At 46.1% G+C, this 18,145-nt stretch overlaps 1 protein-coding gene across 2 annotated transcripts in view; it reads right to left on the bottom strand.

Annotated features, from left to right (window-relative positions):
- Nucleotides 1–17,826: 17,826 nt before the first annotated feature.
- Nucleotides 17,827–18,145, bottom strand: part of LOC135041525 (cadherin EGF LAG seven-pass G-type receptor 2-like) — a 407,444-nt gene continuing 407,125 nt past the window's right edge. For both annotated transcript variants that reach the window (XM_063954943.1, XM_063954944.1), the window contains exon 36: nucleotides 17,827–18,038. In XM_063954943.1, the coding sequence (XP_063811013.1) occupies nucleotides 18,017–18,038 (22 nt within the window). In that variant the 3' untranslated portion in view covers nucleotides 17,827–18,016. The remainder of the gene's footprint in view (nucleotides 18,039–18,145) is intronic.

Raw genomic sequence — 18,145 nt, 5'->3', positions numbered from 1 at the left:
GCTGCTGACCTGTTACCACCTCACAGGCCTTGGGACTGCCCTATTGACCTTGTCCCAGGGAAGACGCCACCTCGTGGTCGCACATATCCTCTGTCTCTTCCCGAGACTCAAGCCATGTCGGAGTATATTAAGTCCAATATGCTCAAGGGATTCATTCGCCCCTCTTCCTCCCCTGCCGGTGCAGGCTTCTTTTTCGTGAAGAAAAAGGACGGGGGGTTGAGACCATGCATCGACTACCGCGGCCTAAACGACATTACTATTAAGAATAAATACCCCTTGCCACTAATCACAGAGTTATTTGATAGGGTTCGTGGTGCCCGCATTTTTTCAAAACTCGACTTGAGAGGAGCTTACAATCTTATACGCATCCGAGAGGGGGATGAATGGAAGACTGCCTTTAATACCCGAGATGGGCATTACGAATACTTGGTGATGCCGTTTGGTCTTAGTAATGCTCCCGCGGTTTTCCAGGGGTTCGTCAACGAAATCTTTCGTGATATGCTGTATCAGAGCGTTGTGGTATATCTGGACGACATACTGATTTTTTCCAAGAATCTTGTCGAACACAGGACTCAAGTCAAAGAGGTGCTACACCGTTTACGAGAGAATCATCTCTACGCCAAGCTTTCCAAATGTACCTTTGAAGTAACATCTATTCCGTTCCTCGGTTATGTCATCTCGGGGACGGAGCTTCGCATGGATCCGGAAAAGTTGTCGGCCATTCGTGACTGGACTCAGCCTCTTTCCCTGAAAGCAATACAAAGGTTCCTGGGCTTTGCGAACTACTACAGGAAATTCATTAAGGGTTTCTCCACCATTGTTGCGCCCATTACTGCCCTGACGAGGAAGGGTTCTAATCCTAGTTTGTGGCCTCCGGAAGCCATTGTAGCTTTTTCTCGCTTAAAGTTAGCTTTCATGACGGCTCCAGTTCTCCAACAACCAAATTTCGAGGAACCCTTCTTAGAAGTTGATGCATCTTCAGTCGGGGTTGGGGCTGTTCTCTCCCAGTATTCCTCTGATAAAAAATTACATCCGTGTGGCTTCCATTCTCGTAAATTCTCTCCAGCCGAACGAAATTACACTATTGGAGACCAGGAACTCTTGGCAATCAAATCTGCCTTGGAAGAATGGAGATATCTTCTAGAAGGGGCTAAACATGTGTTTACCATCTACACGGATCACAAGAATTTGCTGTACATCAAATCCGCACAATGCTTGAATCCTCGCCAGGCGAGATGGGCACTTTTCTTTTCCCGATTCTCGTTCATTATCAAGTACCGGGCCGGGACTCTCAATATTAAAGCAGATGCGCTTTCTCGTTCACAAGTTCCCACAGACGAGGATGAACCTCCGGAGCGGGGTTTAATTCTGAATCCAGTTTCTGTCTCTGCTGCTTTAACTACTCCAGCTCCTCCTCCTGGAAGAATGTCCGTGCCAGCTAGATTCCGCCCAGGAATACTACTGTGGGCCCATAACTCCAAGTTTTCCGGTCATCCCGGCGCTCAGAAGATGTACAAGTTTCTGCAAAGGTCTTACTGGTGGAACACCATGAGGAAGGATGTACAAGATTGCGTTAATTCGTGTCCCCAATGTACACAACATAAATCTCCTCGTCTGCCTCCTGCAGGGTTACTTCGTCCTCTGCCTATCCCTGTGAGACCCTGGACTCACATTTCCATGGACTTCATCACTGACTTGCCCTGTTCCAAGGGTTGCAACACCGTTTGGGTTATCGTTGACCGTTTTTCGAAGATGGCACACTTTGTGCCCTTGACTGGTCTCCCGACAGCACCGAAACTGGCTCTATTGTTTATCCGAGAACATTTTCGTTTGCATGGGTTGCCACAAGAGATTGTTTCTGACCGTGGAGTACAGTTCACCGCCAGGTTTTGGAAAGCCCTTTGTTCAACTCTACACATTAAACTTAAGTTTTCGTCTGCTTATCATCCCCAAACTAATGGGCAAACGGAACGAGTCAATCAAGATCTAGAGACTTTTCTTCGTTTGTATCTCTCTCCTTCACAGGACAACTGGGTGGAGTTGTTGCCTTGGGCGGAGTTTGCCCATAACCATTTGTTTCATTCTTCCACTGGGGAATCACCATTTTTCGTCAACTACGGGTTCCATCCCCGTGTTCCGGAATTTCCAAGCCTTCCGATAATAGAGGTTCCTGCTGTAGTGTCCACTCTACGACACTTTGGACAAATTTGGAGAAAGGTTCATGCTAATCTTAAGCAGGTTTCTGTTCGGTACAAGTTCTTCGCAGATAAGAAACGGCAAGCCGCACCTCAATATAAAGTTGGGGACAGGGTATGGCTGTCCACACGGAATCTCCGGTTGAAGGTGCCCACCATGAAATTCGCTCCAAGGTTCATCGGTCCTTACCCTGTGCTACAAGTCTTAAATCCTGTGGTCTGTAAACTGGGTTTGCCTGCCCATCTTCGAATACCTAACGCCTTTCATGTTTCTCTACTCCGTCCCCTCATTCTGAATCGGTTCCACTCAGCACTCCCTAGGCCAACGTCCGTAGTGGCAGAAGCTGGAGCGGAGTTTGAAATCAAAGCTATTCTTGACTCTCGTTATCTTCATAAAAAATTACAGTACTTGGTGGACTGGAAGGGTTATGGTCCTGAGGAGAGAAGTTGGATTGGGGCTACTGAAGTAACGGCTCCTCGTCTGATTCGGATCTTCCACTCCAGACATCCGACTAAGCCCGGGAAGTGTCCAGGGGCCACTCCTGGAGGAGGGGGTACTGTCACGAACCTCGGGCAGCGGCGACCGCGCTTGTCCCTGCGGGTGGCCTGGTCTGCCCGGCGCCTCTCTTCCCCTGACGGTCTCCGGCTTCAGCGGCGGGTCGGCGCTGCTCTCCGGCGGCTTCCCGGAAGCAAGGACGCCGCCATCACAAGCGAGGGCAAGGAGGCGGAGCAGGTCTGACGTCACCTGTCTGCTCCGCCAATCAGGCTAGGGCGGGGAATTTAAAATCAGATACCAGGCAGAGATCCGGTGCCTGAGTATCTTCGTTTCTCTTGCGGAAGCTGTGATTCCAGAGCTCCCTCGTCCCTCCAAGCATCCTGTGCCTCCAAGCATCCTGTGCCTCCAAGCATCCTGTGCTTCCAAGCATCCTGTGCCTCCAAGCATCCTGTGCCTCCAAGCATCCTGTGCCTCCAAGCACCTCCGTGCCTCCAATTATCTCTGTGCCTCCAATTACCTCCGTGCCTCCAATTACCTCCGTGCCTCCAATTATCTCCGTGCCTCCAATTATCTCCGTGCCTCCAAGCACCTCGTGCCTCCAAGCACCTCTGTGCCTCCAAGCACCTCTGTGCCTCCAAGCACCTCTGTGCCTCCAAGCACCTCCGTGCCTCCAAGCACCTCCGTGCCTCCAGTTATCTCTGTACTCCCAGCACCTCAGTGCCTCCAATACCACAGTGTCTCCAATATCTCAGTACCCCAGCCTTCAGTATTTCTACAAGTCTTGTCTTACAGGAGACCTTCAAGAATTCCTCTGGGCCTCCCGCCTGCCGTCTTAGTCCTGCATGAGGAAGACCTACATCCGGCCATCTCTACTACGACCCAGTGGCGGTTCCTCTTCCCGGTCATCGGAAGAAGCCCCGAGTCCACAACACTCCCAAACCAGGTCAGTGATAGAGGAGATGGAACAGGAAAAAAGCCCCCAAATGACCGGTACATTAGGTCTTCATAACTACTGCAAGGGGAAAAAAAAGTACAGTAGAGTAAATGAGGGGGAAGCAACACACCACCACCACCCAAAACACGTTCAATAAGAGACAGGGGTAAACAGTAGTGTAGCATATCTAAAATAAACACCATGCATATACAGATATCTAGCATAAACATACAAACTGGAATATGAAGAAACACAAAGGACCTAAACAATAACTCATGCATCCTGAAGGGGACCATTGGTGTAATTATGGACAAACACTAAAGAATGGTTGGAGTTCAGTAGAGTCCAGAAATTTGTACACCAAAGCTAGAGCAAGCCTTCAGGTCGCAGACCATTCGTTTTGGGGAGAAGGAGGTTTCCTTGATGTGGAAGGCAGCATGACAGAAATGTCCCAGTCAGACAACAATTTAACTCCTGCATCCAAGTTAGATACAACATAGGAAGAACCTTCATGAGTGATGATCAACTTCACTGGGAATGTGAAGTGCGAGCCACTTTCTGGTTAGGAAAAGACAGTTTCAGAGGAAGTACTCCTTACACCGTTTAGTAGGCATATTAGAACAAAAATGGAGAAGAGAGATTAAAATAAACAAGTGCATCACACTTCAGGAACAGATTCTCTGTGAAGGCACAAACTGCGTTGGTTCAATACTGCGTTGCAGGGCCAACGTCCGACCTGACAACAATCAGCCACAGGTGTGCCAGGAGGCAAATGGGGTTAAGGGAGCTGATGGTCCCTGGGGACAATGATCAGTGCGGGTGGGAAGTGATATAATTGTAAAGTGCTTGAGCCCTATCACTCAGCCAGAGTGGCAGGCAGTGGCAGTTAGGAGATGATTGGCTGGTACTTTGTCACCATGAAATTTATCACTTTTCAAGGCTTAGTACATCTCCCCAGTATATGTTAAAACAGCTTCTATCTTTGCTGTGTTTGTACGCATTATGGCAACACTATGCGATGGAGGTAGTGTTCATTCGCTCCCACAGGTCTGTAATGCAATGGGTAGCGGGAGTGCGCAAACTCAAGGCTCCCACTGTGCCAGGATTCGCATACTACAAAGATAGAAGAGGACACACAGAGATAGTCTTTGGAATATCTTCCCTCTACAACGCAGACTTTCCACAACTTCAGATTATGTATGCAGGCTAAAGACAAACAGCAGTAGAGAAACAATTTTAATTAATTCCTGTTTATTTTGGAGAAAAAGGCAGAGGTATTAATTAAACTATGGTGGTCATACAGACCTGGTCGCACACAGGCTATTTTTTGCACTGCAGCGATCAGGTTATCACCACCTACAGGGGGAGGGGGTAATCGCTGTGCAGAGGTACGAACGCTTGTGTCCGGGCACGCCTGCGTTTTCCTGGACACTCTCTGAAAACGGTGAGTTGCCGCCCAACGAACGCCTTCTTCCTGTCAATCTTGCAATTGCCGGTGCAATCACCTTCTTCATAAGCGGTGCATGCGCATTTCGCATGGCTGTGAAAAAAGGCAGCGTGCGAACAGGTCTGAATGACCCCCTATATTTCCTTTACAATAACGTAGACCTTACAGAACTTTAGGTTAGGTGTGGATGCTTAAGACAAACGTACCATATGGAGGCTTAAGACAAACAAGTATGAATTGAAATCGTTTCTCTACTACTGTTTGGGAGAAAAACACATTTGCACAGCAGAGGTAGTCCTTGAAATATCTTCACTCTACAATAATGCATACCCTCTGCAACTGAACCCTTTCTGACTGACAGACAACTGACAGATTCTTGGACATCCATCTCAGCCATTTCACTGGATACAGCAGGTGTTTCACTTTCGGCCTTTGCTTTATATTTCTCCTGCAGAAGCATCACTGACAGTATAGTTTAACCCTTTCCATGACGGATGTCTGAAAGGACCACTTTCTTCAGAGCTGGTCTCTTTCATGTATAGCACAAATTTATTTTCGTCTTTTTACTGCCTATTTTAAGGTAAAGAACCTGGGCTTCTCACTGCATTTCTATAATATTGTATTGCTGATACATATCCTCCATCTCCTCCTCACCCTCCGTGTTTCCCGCTTCACTAACATTTGGACAGGCAACTGCTGCTACCTGTCTACCCCGAGTAAATTCACTGATGGGAGGACGCTCCTGCAGTTTGAGGGAATCCACCCGCAGCTCTGAATGTATTGCCACATTAATAGAACAGCTGGTCCACATTACCACTGGCTAGTCACCTGCCAATATTTCTGTGGCTCCAGGGTTGACAATAATAGCACTTTCAGTGCTCCAGACATAGTTTTTACTCAGGGAGTTTTATCACCTGGGAGGATCCATCCTACCCAGGAAAGCCAGATGGGAAACCCCCCTGTATAACACTCTCTGCATTTGTAGCAGCTAGAGTTCATGTCCACACAACCTGCTCACAGATCACTCTGCAAAGCCTCAGCCTCATGGAGAATGAGCCCAGCTCTCTATCTGGTTTCACTAACAAGCCCATTGGAACCAGGGCCAGTTCTAGACCTTGTGGCCCCCAGGGCGAAAGTTTCCCCACAGGTGAAATAGAGTTAGTGCGCGCCGCAGGCACGTGCCAAAAATAGGGGCGTGGTTTCATAGGGAAGGGGCGTGGTCAGTTTTGCTCCCTGTAGTATTGCCCCGAGTAGCTGTTGTGCCCCCATTACTGCACCCTCAGTAGTTGTGTCCCCAGTAGCTGTTGTGCCCCCAGTAGCTGTGCCCGTTGCAGAGTTTGAGAGTGTGGGCTGGCTCCTCCCTCTATGCCCCTCCTACCAGACTCAGTTTAGAAAATGTGCCCGGAGGAGCCGGTCACAGCTAGGGGAGCTCTACAGAGCTTCTCTGGTAAAAGTTTATTTTAGAGTTTATTATTTTACAGCCTCCCTGCTTTGTGGGACTAACGGGGGGAGTAGTGTCCGCCCTGCAGGGTCTGAGCCACTATCTCTGCTGCCAGGACACTGAGCTGAGGGGATCGATCGTTCCCCGCCACAGGGGATCGCTCACCCCAGCAGCATTCCGCCACCCCCTTACAGAACCAGAAGATCTGTGGCGAATGAGTCACCGACCCCCCTAGCAAACGGGGGGCCAGTGTGAAGATGGCGGCAACAGGGTATGGAGCGCAGTACTAACTGCGCTCCGGGGCTCAGCGGTACATAGTGCGGCGCTGTGAGGGGCGCCCTGAGCCAGCGCCTACACCCTACACTGACCTCTAAACCCCGTCAGGGTCCCGGGATCGCTGCCAGCATGAATCCTCAGGCCAGTTTAATCTCATGAAGAGCAGGGAAGAGAGCGCCATTAAGGGGGCGGAGCTTCTCAGGGCGGACCCAGGTGCGTTCAGCACAATTTTCCTGCCTGCAGAAACACAGTCAGTGAAGAGCAGTCCCTCCAGAGCAACTCCAGCTATCTGTACGGTACCGTGTAACCTATTAAGGTGTACAGTCAGCACTGGTTGGGATCTCCCTATACCTTGAAAGCGCAGTGTGTGTTGGCTCCAATCTCTTGCCATTCTTGGGGGTGAAACTCTGTCTAGCTTTGTGTGTGGTGTTTGGGGTCTCCATTTAGATATGTCCAGGGACATATGCAGAGTATATGCACATGCTGCAGAGGATATGTCCTCTCAGGATGATCTCATTCCATGTAATCAGGATTGCACTGTTTTAGCGCAGATACCAGCAAGGGAGCCTGAATGGTTATCCTCTATCAAATCTATGATTTCTCAGATTTCTATGGCAATTTGGTCCGGTTCTGTTACGTCAGGGCCCCCTTCTGTAGGTTCCCACAAACGTGCTCTTGCCCAGATTATGCAGGATGACACAGATACCGATTCTGACACGGCAGACGGTGATGGGGATGTGCTCGTGGGAGGGGGCGCATCTCTTGCTAAAGGGGTGCAGTTGATGATAGAGGCTATCAGGGATGTGTTGCATATTGCGGATACAACATCTGAGCAGGTTGAGGAGGCTTACTTCACTGACAATAAGAAAGCCTCGCTAACCTTCCCTGCGTCCAAAGAATTAAATGATATTTTTGAAATGAGGAGGATAGGAAAAAATGGGAAAACCCACCCATAGTGGACGCGTCTGTATCCAGACTCTCGAAAAAGGTGGTTTTATCTGTCCCAGGATCTACCACCTTAAAGGAGCCGGCTGATCGCAAAACTGATACTACGCTCAAATCCATATTCTCGGCTTCAGGGGCGATACTACGTCCTACTATTGCCTGTGCATGGATTTCCAAAGCTATAGTTAAGTGGTCAGGCACGTTACTTGAGGATTTGGATACAATGGATAAAAGTGACGTTGAATTGTTTTCACGTAACATTCAGGATTCTGCAGGTTTTATGGTGGAATCCATAAAAGACCTGGGTTCACTGGCCGCAGGAATATCTTCCATGTTGGTCTCAGCTCGTAGAGGAATGTAGCTGCACCAATGGTCTGCCGACGCGGAATCCAGGAGAGGTGTGGAGACCCTACCCTACGCAGTTCAGGCTCTCTTTGGGGAAGCGTTGGATGCATGGATCTCCACGGGTACAGCGGGTAAGTCGCCTTTTCTTTCCTCAGTTGCACCTGCTACGAAGAAACCTTTTTCTTCAGCTGCATCACAGTCCTTTTGGGTTGCTAAAACAAGAAAGGCCAAACCGTCCAACACCTAATTTAGAGGAGGTCGACCAAAATCCAAGAAACCTGCTGCTGCTGCGGGTTCCCAGGAACAGAAGCCTGCTTCCAGTATGCCAAAGTCCTCAGCATGACAGTGGACCGCTCGGCCTGGAGGTAGGGCCAATGGGGGCGAGACTCAGACATTTCAGTCACGTCTGGGTGTCATCCTGCCTGGATCCCTGGGTACAAGATATTGTGTCCCAGGGGTACAGGCTGGAATTTCAAAATCTCCCTCCTCACCGGTTCTTCAAATAAGGTTTGCCAGCTTTGTCGGCAGACAGAGCTACCCTACACAGAGCCATCCAGAAGTTGGTGAAGGCACAGGTTATTGTACCCATTCCTCCCCAGATGCAAAACAAAGATTGCTATTCGAACCTTTTCGTGGTACCGAAACCGGATGGTTCGGTCAGGCCCATTCTGAACTTAAAATCACTAAACCCCTTTCTGAGGGACTTCAAGTTCAAAATGGAGTCTCTAAGGGCAGTGATATCAGGTCTGGAGGAGGGGGAATTCCTGGTATCCCTGGATATCAAGGATGCGTATCTCCACATTCCGATTTGGCTGCCGCATCAAGCTTATCTCCGATTCCGACCTCACCTTCTGGAGGGCCCCAGGTTCGGGATTCAGGACTGGATCCTTCTAACCATGGATGCATGTCGCTGGGGCGCAGTCACTGAAGGGGACACCTTCCAAGGAAGGTGGTCAAGTCTGGAAGCCGGCCTGCCGATAAACATTCTGGTACTAAGAGCCGTCTACAACGGTCTTCTCCAAGCGGCCCATCTTCTGAGAAATCGGGCAATTCAAGTGCAGTCGGACAATGTAACAACAGTGGCTACATAAACCGTCAGGGCGGAACGAAGAGCAAAGCTTCAATGTCAGAGGTAACAAGAATCATCCTCTGGGCAGGAAAACACGCGTTGGCGCTGTCAGCAATCTTCTTTCCGTGAGTAGACAACCGGGAAGCGGACTTCCTCAGCAGACACGATCTCCATCCAGGGGAGTGGGGTCTCCATCCGGAGGTATTCAAGGCGGTAACAGATCTTTGGGGCGTACCCCAGATCGACATGATGGCCTCTCGTCTCAAAAAAAGCTTCGGTGGAATTGTTCCAGGTCGAGGGACCCCGCAAGCCATGGCGGTGGACGCCCTAGTGGCTCCGTGGGTGTTCCAGTCGGTGTACGTATTTCTTCCACTTCCACTCATTCCAAGAGTTCTCAAACTCATAAGGAGAACAAGAGTTCAGGCAATCCTCATTGCTCCGGACTGGCCAAGAAGGGATTGGTACGCGGATCTTCTGGATGTACTGCTAGAAGAGGCCTCTTCCTCTTCGGGAGGACCTGCTGCAGCAGGGGCCGTTTGCCTATCAAGAGTGCCTATCAAGAGTTACCACTGCTATGTTTGACAGCATGGAGGTTGAACGTCAGATACTAGCTCAGAAGGGCATTCCGAACAAGGTTATTTCTACCCTGATACAGGCTAGGAAAGGAGTAACGACAAAACATTACCATCGTATTTGGAAAAAATATGTATCTTGGTGTGAGTCCAAGAAGTTTCCTGTGATGGAGTTTCAACTGGAACGTTTTCTCTTTCTACAAGCAGGTGTGGATATGGGCCTGAGGTTAGGATCCATAAAGGTCCAAATTTCGGCCTTCCAGAAACAGTTGGCTGCTCTACCTGAGGTTCAAACTTTTTTGAAGGGAGTTCTGCACATCCAACCTCCCTTTGTACCGCCTACAGCGCCTTGGGATCTTAACGTGGTGTTGCAGTTCCTCCAGTTGGACTGGTTTGAACCTCTACAGGAGGTTGAGGTCAAGTTTCTCATGTGGAAGACTGTCACTTTGTTGACCTTAGCTTCTGCTAGACGTGTGTCGGAGTTGGGGGCTTTGTCATGTAAAAGCCCATACTTGGTCTTCAATGAAGACAGAGCTGAGCTTCGGACACGTCAGCAGTTTCTTCCGAAGGTTGTGTCGGCATTTCATATCAACCAACCTATTATGGTGACAGTTGTGACTGACTCCTCAATTTCATCAAAGTCCTTAGATGTTGTAAGGGCTCTGAAAATCTATGTGAGGAGGACTGCTCGTCACAGAAAATCGGACTCTGTTTGTCCTGTACGATCCCAAGAAAATTGGGTGTCCTGCTTTTAAGCAGACGATCTCTCACTGGATCAGGTTCACTATCCAGCATGCGTATTCTACGGCAGGCGTGTCCTACGTCTGTTAAGGCCCACGCTACTCGTAAGGTGGGTTCTTCCTGGGCGGCTGCCCGGGGTGTCTCGGCATTACAACTCTGCCGAGCAGCTACTTGGTCGGGGTTGAACACGTTTGCAGAGTTCTACAAGTTAGATTGTGGCATACTGGAATGTTAACAGATTTTGGAAAGTTCCAAAAGCCTTTTGATTCTTATCAGTGAGTGGGGGAGTTTATGGCCCCAAATCCAGTTAAACCAGTTACTTGCAGACCCTGCCAGATGTAGGGGGTTAGGACAAAGTGTAGGGGGGTTTTGAGTAGAAGGAACAAAGCACAGGGTAGAGTTCAGTGTTAGCTGAGGACTGAGGATGGAAGACACAGGATAAGTGACCAGGGATGAGAGCCCATGCTAGGGCTGTAGAACATGCAGTGTACACCACAGCCCCTGGCATTATGGAGCAGCATGTAGGTGCTGCTAGGAAGAGCAAGAGCTATCCAGATTCGCAGTGTGAGAGCAGCAAGAGCATGAGCAATCAGGGGAAGAAACAAAGGGGATCCCCACCTTCAGGGGTACCCTAGAAGCAGGACGGGAGGTGTGTCTTCGGGAGAGGACTATCTGGGTGAGTAGTAGGAAACCACATGTGGCAGAAGGCCCCCAGCGAGGAGTCCATGAGAAATCCTGTTTATATAGACTGCAGATATCCCCAAGCAAATTGGGGGAAAACGCACCGAAAAAAATCTCAGTTTGTGGCCCCCGCACTACTGATTCCCAGAGACTGTGCTGGTATGTACTGTAATTCTGTCCCATCATTGTTTATGCTGTTATTGCCATTGAAGCAAATTTAAGGAAATGTAACCCATATGAATATTACGCTGGAGAGAGGAGAACCAGAAATCAAATATTATTGTCGTGATAACCCTGTCTGAACTGTGAATAAACTGCTTGCTTATGTGATGACTTTGGCCTCTGAGGACCTTAAGTTTGATCAATTGGTTCTGCAGGAGCCTCCGCGCTCTCCCTCCCGTTCTGGGAACTTTGGTACAGCCCCATGGTACTAATGTGGACCCCAGCATCCTCTAGGACATAAGAGAAAACAATAGTAGTCAAGTGTTCCAATGGACTTGAATTGTGAAAGACAATAGACAGCTTTTCTTTTTGTATGCATTGGTCAAGTGTTCTAATGGGCTTGCTCGTGAAACCTTGTAGAATGCTTGCTTTTTAGCACCTTGGATATTACACCATAGTTATTTAAATCTATGCTAAATGTGACTTCTACTGTGTCATGTGAAGACTGGATGGCTCAGTTGTTTACAGTGCATGTCTTATGCCTTAAGAGTGGGTCTGTCACTGGTGTGAATCCCATAGCTTCCTTTTTTTTAAATAATCTGCATGGTGATTTGTGTCTCTTCACTTATGGAATGCATGTCTTACAACAGTACTTGTCAAGTGTTCCAGTTAACCCAATAAACAGCTTTCTTTTCTTTTAGTTTCATCATTTATTTAATGCAAATGTATTATAACAGTCGTAGTCAAGTGTTCTGTTGGTCTTGCTAGTGAAACCCCTTAGAATGCTCCCTTTTTACAACCTTGCACATTGCAGTATAATTCTTTAAATCATTGAGGAAATAGGATTTTAATTACCTACCGGTAAATCCTTTTCTCGTAGAGGATGCTGGGGTCCACATTAGTACCATGGGTGATAGACGGGTCCACTAGGAACCATTGGCACTTTAAGAGTTTGAGAGTATGGGCTGGCTCCTCCCTCTATGCCCCTCCTACCAGACTCAGTTTAGAAACTGCCCGAGGAGATGGACAACTTCGAGAGAAGGATTTTACACAGAATATCTGATCAACCGCTTTCGACCACTATCCAGCATTTGGGAGCAAATGGTTAATTTGTCGTTTGCTCACATACATAAGCAGATTTTCATTTCAAACAGCCAACTAGATAGACGGTGTATGGCCATCTTAAGTATCCTTCAGAAATTGTACTTAGTCAATGTTACATGTATTAATGATGGAGCTGCACAGACAACAGATGCTAGGATGAAGGTTTAAAATAAAACTGTATTGAAGCATAATTCCAAATAAGGCATACAGGATAACTGAAGAAGAATGACCAGGATACTTCACCTGGAGGCGCAAACCAAAGGCAAGGGTACAGTCTCTTAAATAAGTGCAGACAGGGTTCAAAATTCCGATTACGGCAGGGATTCCAGAACAGGTCAAAGCAAACAGAAACTCCAAAACTGTGACAAACAAACTGGCTAGGAATAGACTAGGAATAACATAATTTAACACGAGCAGGGACAAGACTATAACTGGAGCAGTAACAAAACTATAACTAGCCATGACTCTCAGGGCTAGCTCATACATAACATAAACCAGGGCCAATCACTACAACACACACAAATACACACAATGTGCTGCAGCTGGAAAAGGTAATCAGAAGAGCTACTTGTTCCAGCTGACTACCCCAGCTGGGACTACTCTCAGATAACAGCACATCTGGCAGCCCAGAGGTACTGCAAGCTAGAACATAACAGCAACACCCCTGGCAGCCCAGAGGCACTGCAGGCCAGAACATTACAGCTGGCAGAGTCATAACAGTAAAATGCTTTAGAACAGGATTCATTCAATGTCACTGTTACAATATGAAATGTAAAGTACAGTATGTATCTGAGCATTAGATGCCTATTTGACTATTGAAGTATTTATGTACTCCTTCACACCTGCCTAAATGTAAATAGTGTAATATGTGTGCAGTAGTACAAACAACATTCTGCAGCATAAAACACATTTCTAATGTCCAGAATTATTCTTAAAAGTTGATCACTGAAAATATAACAGTTTAAAGCTGCTCTACCAACTACTAGATTCATTTTCTAAGCTCAGGGGCTGGCTGGCAATTTTTACCCTTGTGTACGCACACAAACTGTCCCAAGAGCAGTGGCCTATCCTTAAGAAGTGGTTTTAGGCATAGAAAACCGGCTGATCTATCAAAGAGCAAAAACTCATTTTTGGGAGAAATTGTTTTATTTTCCAAAATCAAAAAACTTGTTTTTGTATTGCACTATATAATAATGGGGGAACTGCTAGCAATAAAATCCATTGGAGTAGCTTAGTTATGTCAAGCATCAAGATTGTCCACTATGTTTTGAAAATGTCATGATCAAATAGTGTTACTTGAACAGAAGCATCATTTATTCTTGAAATAAAGCATTTTTTTAATTCTGTACTGTATAATTAATTTTACTGATTTACAATACAGAAAGATAACTGATAAATATACAGGCAGCACTGTAGGTCATCTGTGTCTTTTACCTGAAATGCTCTTTCAACTCAATTCAGTAAATTTCATGTCAGGCAGGCAGTAGAGGAATTGAAAAAGGCAACTTAAGTGAAAACATGTTTAGGGCAGCGTCCAGGGTCCTTATAATTATTACAAAAAGAAACTTATTAACTGTAGTTTAATTTAAATGTAAAAAGTCTGAGAGAGTTTTAGCACAGGCAAGGAGGAGAGATACACAGTATTTACGGAACTTGATATCTTTTGGTCCCTGAGGCCAGATTGAACTTGTAAACAGGAGATATACATGATACAGGTATCTCGTGTATTACCTCTGTAATGAATGGGCCACACAGGTCGGCAGATGGAGAGCACACACTAGACTGCCAGGTTAGGAATTAATATATCAGTCCTTTATTATACTGGTGCACAGCCCAGAGCTCCTAAGGGCAATGTTAACCATCATAAACCCTTTATTGGTGCACAGCACACTGTTGGTGGGGGTTTTTTTGGTCACTGCCAGATCGTCCTAATACAGGGACAGTATTAACCCTTAGTGCACAGTGCACACTGGTGTTTTTTTTGTCACTGCCTCCATTGCAGCCTAGACCTCCATATAGGCAATATTAACCATTGGTGCACACTGGTGTTATCAGTGCCCAAAAAAGAACACTTAGGGCAGGATGAATTGAAGTCCGAGTTTTGCGGCAGTGCGGGATGTTGGACAAATTTGGATGTTTTTTTAAATGGTAAATCATGTACAAAGCAAGGTTTAGCTTTGTACACGACTGCTGCTTTAAAAAAAAGTCAGAGTTCAGCTGGCATCCCACACGGCCCCCGAACTCGGACTTCATTACATCCCGCCCTAAGGCTGAAGAACTGTGTGTTCAAAAATCCCTTAGGTGAGTCTAGGTGTGTCCACATTAGCTATGTGTGAGTCTGATATTTCCCACACTGTACTTATACTGTAGAGAAGCCTCATTTGCCTCCTTACACCATTCTGCACCACCTGCAAATGTGAGGATGAGTAGTACAAGTAAAGATGGTGATGATGACATAATAGAAATTGAGGATGCTAATGTGGTAGTGGAACAGGATGAGGGGGAGATTTGTGTACTATCTGACGCTAATGAGGATGCTGAAGATGTTGTATGTGTAAGTCAGCCACTAGTGGCTGCAGTTCTTCCCCGTGATAAAAAGAAAGCCATTGTGATATCTTGGCATAAGACCAAAAAAGCCACCTTCCTAACATTAGTGAAGGAATCTGCTCAATTTGTGAGGCTAAAATTAGTAGAGGTAGGGACTTTAACCATCTAGGCACCTCCACCATGTTTCATTTGTAGTGAGTTCAAGAAATGTATTTTACTTAATTATAATAATTTGAAAAATAACAAGTAGTCAACAAGCAGTCCAGTACAAGCAGTACATTAGCAGCATGTCTTTACAACCATTTTGTGCCTGCAATGGGAAGAAACCAGCTATTTCACCAGTACTGGCTCTTTATTATATTATTCTTAGTTCTGTATCAACATGTAGTACAGTTACACAGAGTGGAATATAGTCCTCTCACAGTAAGGTTATAAAGGTTTCAGGAATACAATTTACAATAAAAAGGAGATACTAATCTCCCAAATTATAAATAGACAGTTATACCCCTTTCAGACTGCTAGCAATAACCCAGACTATTGCACATGAGCACGCAAGAACCCAGGTTGTGGCACAGTCTGAAAGGGGCCAGTTGAAATAATCCGGTATTTCAAATCGGATAGATACCAAGCAGGATTGAACATATGTTCAACCTGGCTCGTGGTGCGGTGTGAACAGGTAAGCCGGGTCAATGCAACCCAGCACCTGTTCACTTCATAGGAAGAGGCAGCGCTTGGAGATCATCTCACCTCCAAGCACCACCTCCGCACACATTGGCGGAGATGTCACCAATGTGGAATATTGCCGGGTCAGGCTGCCTGTCTGAAAGGCGTCTCATCCGGGTCGCACCCAGGAAAGAACTGTGAACAAATCCCATGTGCGACTCTGCTTATGCGTGGTGAAAGCAGTATGGGAGATGATTCCCCATATTAGTCATATAAGAAATAGGACATTACTTATTACAGAACGATTTTAAAAACACTTGAATTTTTTCTATTCACTCTATTTTTCTAATTTTTTTTTTTTTTTCAGTTACCTAATTATTCATTACTCAACTCTGTGCAGTTAGATGTCTACTTTCACAACAGCTTAACAACCAAAGGTCACCAATACAGTATGCAGTTAGCATACCGCTCATTGGGATCGATATACGGACTCTAGGTCGACAGTGTCTAGGTTGACACCCATTGGGCGACAGTTAGTAGTTCGACACAGGAAATAGGTTGACGTGCCCATTAGGTCGACATGAACAAGGCCGACATTGAAAAAGGTCGACATGAGTTCCTCACTTTTTTTTTTTTTTACTTTTTCATACTTTATGATCCACGTGGACTACAGTTGGGAATGGTAACCTGTGCCGAGCGCAGCGGTAGCAGAGCCAGGCACTTTGCCCGAAGCATGGCGAGCAAAGTGAGTCATGCGAGGGGACACGGTGCACTAATTGGAGTTCCTGGTCACTTTACGAACAAAACGGCACCAAAAAAACATTGAAAAGCTCATGTCGACTTTTGTCCATGTCGGCCTATTTCCTGTGTCGACCTGCTCACTGTCGACCAATGGGTGTTGACCTAATGGGTATCGACCAAGACACTGTCAATCCTGAGTCCCGGCTCTCTTAATACTGACATCAGGATCCTGACAGGGTCATCATACCACCGCCGTAATACCGGCAAGATAGGTGATCCCCCCTCTATGGGTGTCCACGACACTCATAGAGGGAGAATAGAACTCGCCACTGAGGGGCTTCATTGCTCTCGCCCCCCTGCCGGCATTTTGCTGCACGGAATGCCAGTGTCGGTATACTGACATTCAGCATCCCGTGCTGTGGGATCACATACTGATCCCCACCAATACAACACATACAGTACAATCCATCCTATCCAACTCTTGGACAAAGTTTTCTTTTTTTTTTTTATAATTTACAGTGATGCCAGTAATTATTCATAATCCCATTTTAAAAAATTGCTTTGCTTTGGAGGCATTCAAACTGCAAGTGCATTGTGTAATCTCATCTAGCCTCCTCAGATTTTGGGAAACCACATCAGATTAAGTGGCAAATGTACCTTGGAGAGCGAGAAAGGTGAGGTGATGCAGTAAATTTACCTACAATCAAAATCCCGACAACCATTGACCGACGCTCAAAATCCCAACAAGGTGAAAATCCCGACATGGTCAAAATACCGACATTTAAAATACCAACAAGGTCAAAATACAGACACTTAAAATGTTGACAGGTCAAAAAGTCGACATGAGTTTTTAATGATTTTTTAATTGAAACCAAATTGTTCATACTTTACAATCCCAGTGTACCTGCAGGGGGAACATAATAGTGTGCCAAGCGCAGCGAGGCATCGTGCCCGAAGCATGCTAGGGGACGCTGTACATTTATACGGTGTCCATGTCAACCTATGTTGACATACAAACCAAAAAAACAATGCAGAACGTGTTTGACCTGTCGACATTTTAAATGTCAGTATTTTGACCTTGTCTGGATTTTGACCCTCTAGATTTTGATGGTAGGTATCTCATACTAAAACCAAGTAGAGAGAGAGAGAAGAGCAACAAATCAGCTCCTGTCATTTGTCAAACACATACAGTAGCAGTTAGGAGCTTATTGGTTGGTACTTTATTACCCTCCATGGCTTAGGACAGCTCCCAATAAGCATGGGAATTCAGAACACTACTTTGAATTTATTGTATTTTGTATGGTTCTTGTTTACAATGCAAACAGATACATTGCAAGTTCTTTTATTCCCAGTTTCAGATTTGCAGTGTTCCAAGTGACCAGACATGATTTGGCATTATGTTTTTTTTCTCAAAACAAGTCTGTATAATTAGCTTATATGACGTCAAGAAGTGACAATCTCAGCACGCAAGACCAAAAATATTTATTTTCATACAAACAGCATTGGCATATTTACAGCACAATGCAAAAAAATAGCTGTACATGTTTAGGAAAGTAGAGAGTCTCCATTGCTGAGTAGAGATCCCGTGGTCCTCAGTGGAATCTTTAGCCCCTATTAAAACACTTATACATTTTTCAATCAGATACAAGACTGCATCTTAGATAGACGTCTCGTTGCTCCTGAAGTAGGGAAAAGCACAAGAAGACAATGTAGAAGTTACAATAATTAATGCATAAAAAGGTAAAAGAGAAAAGGCTTAATGAAAATAAATAGATTGTGATCACAC

Source organism: Pseudophryne corroboree, chromosome 2 (genome assembly GCF_028390025.1).
Source record: "Pseudophryne corroboree isolate aPseCor3 chromosome 2, aPseCor3.hap2, whole genome shotgun sequence".
Lineage (NCBI taxonomy): Eukaryota > Metazoa > Chordata > Amphibia > Anura > Myobatrachidae > Pseudophryne > Pseudophryne corroboree.
Note: the sequence above shows the minus strand (reverse complement) of the source record. Positions and strands in the feature narration are given on the sequence as shown.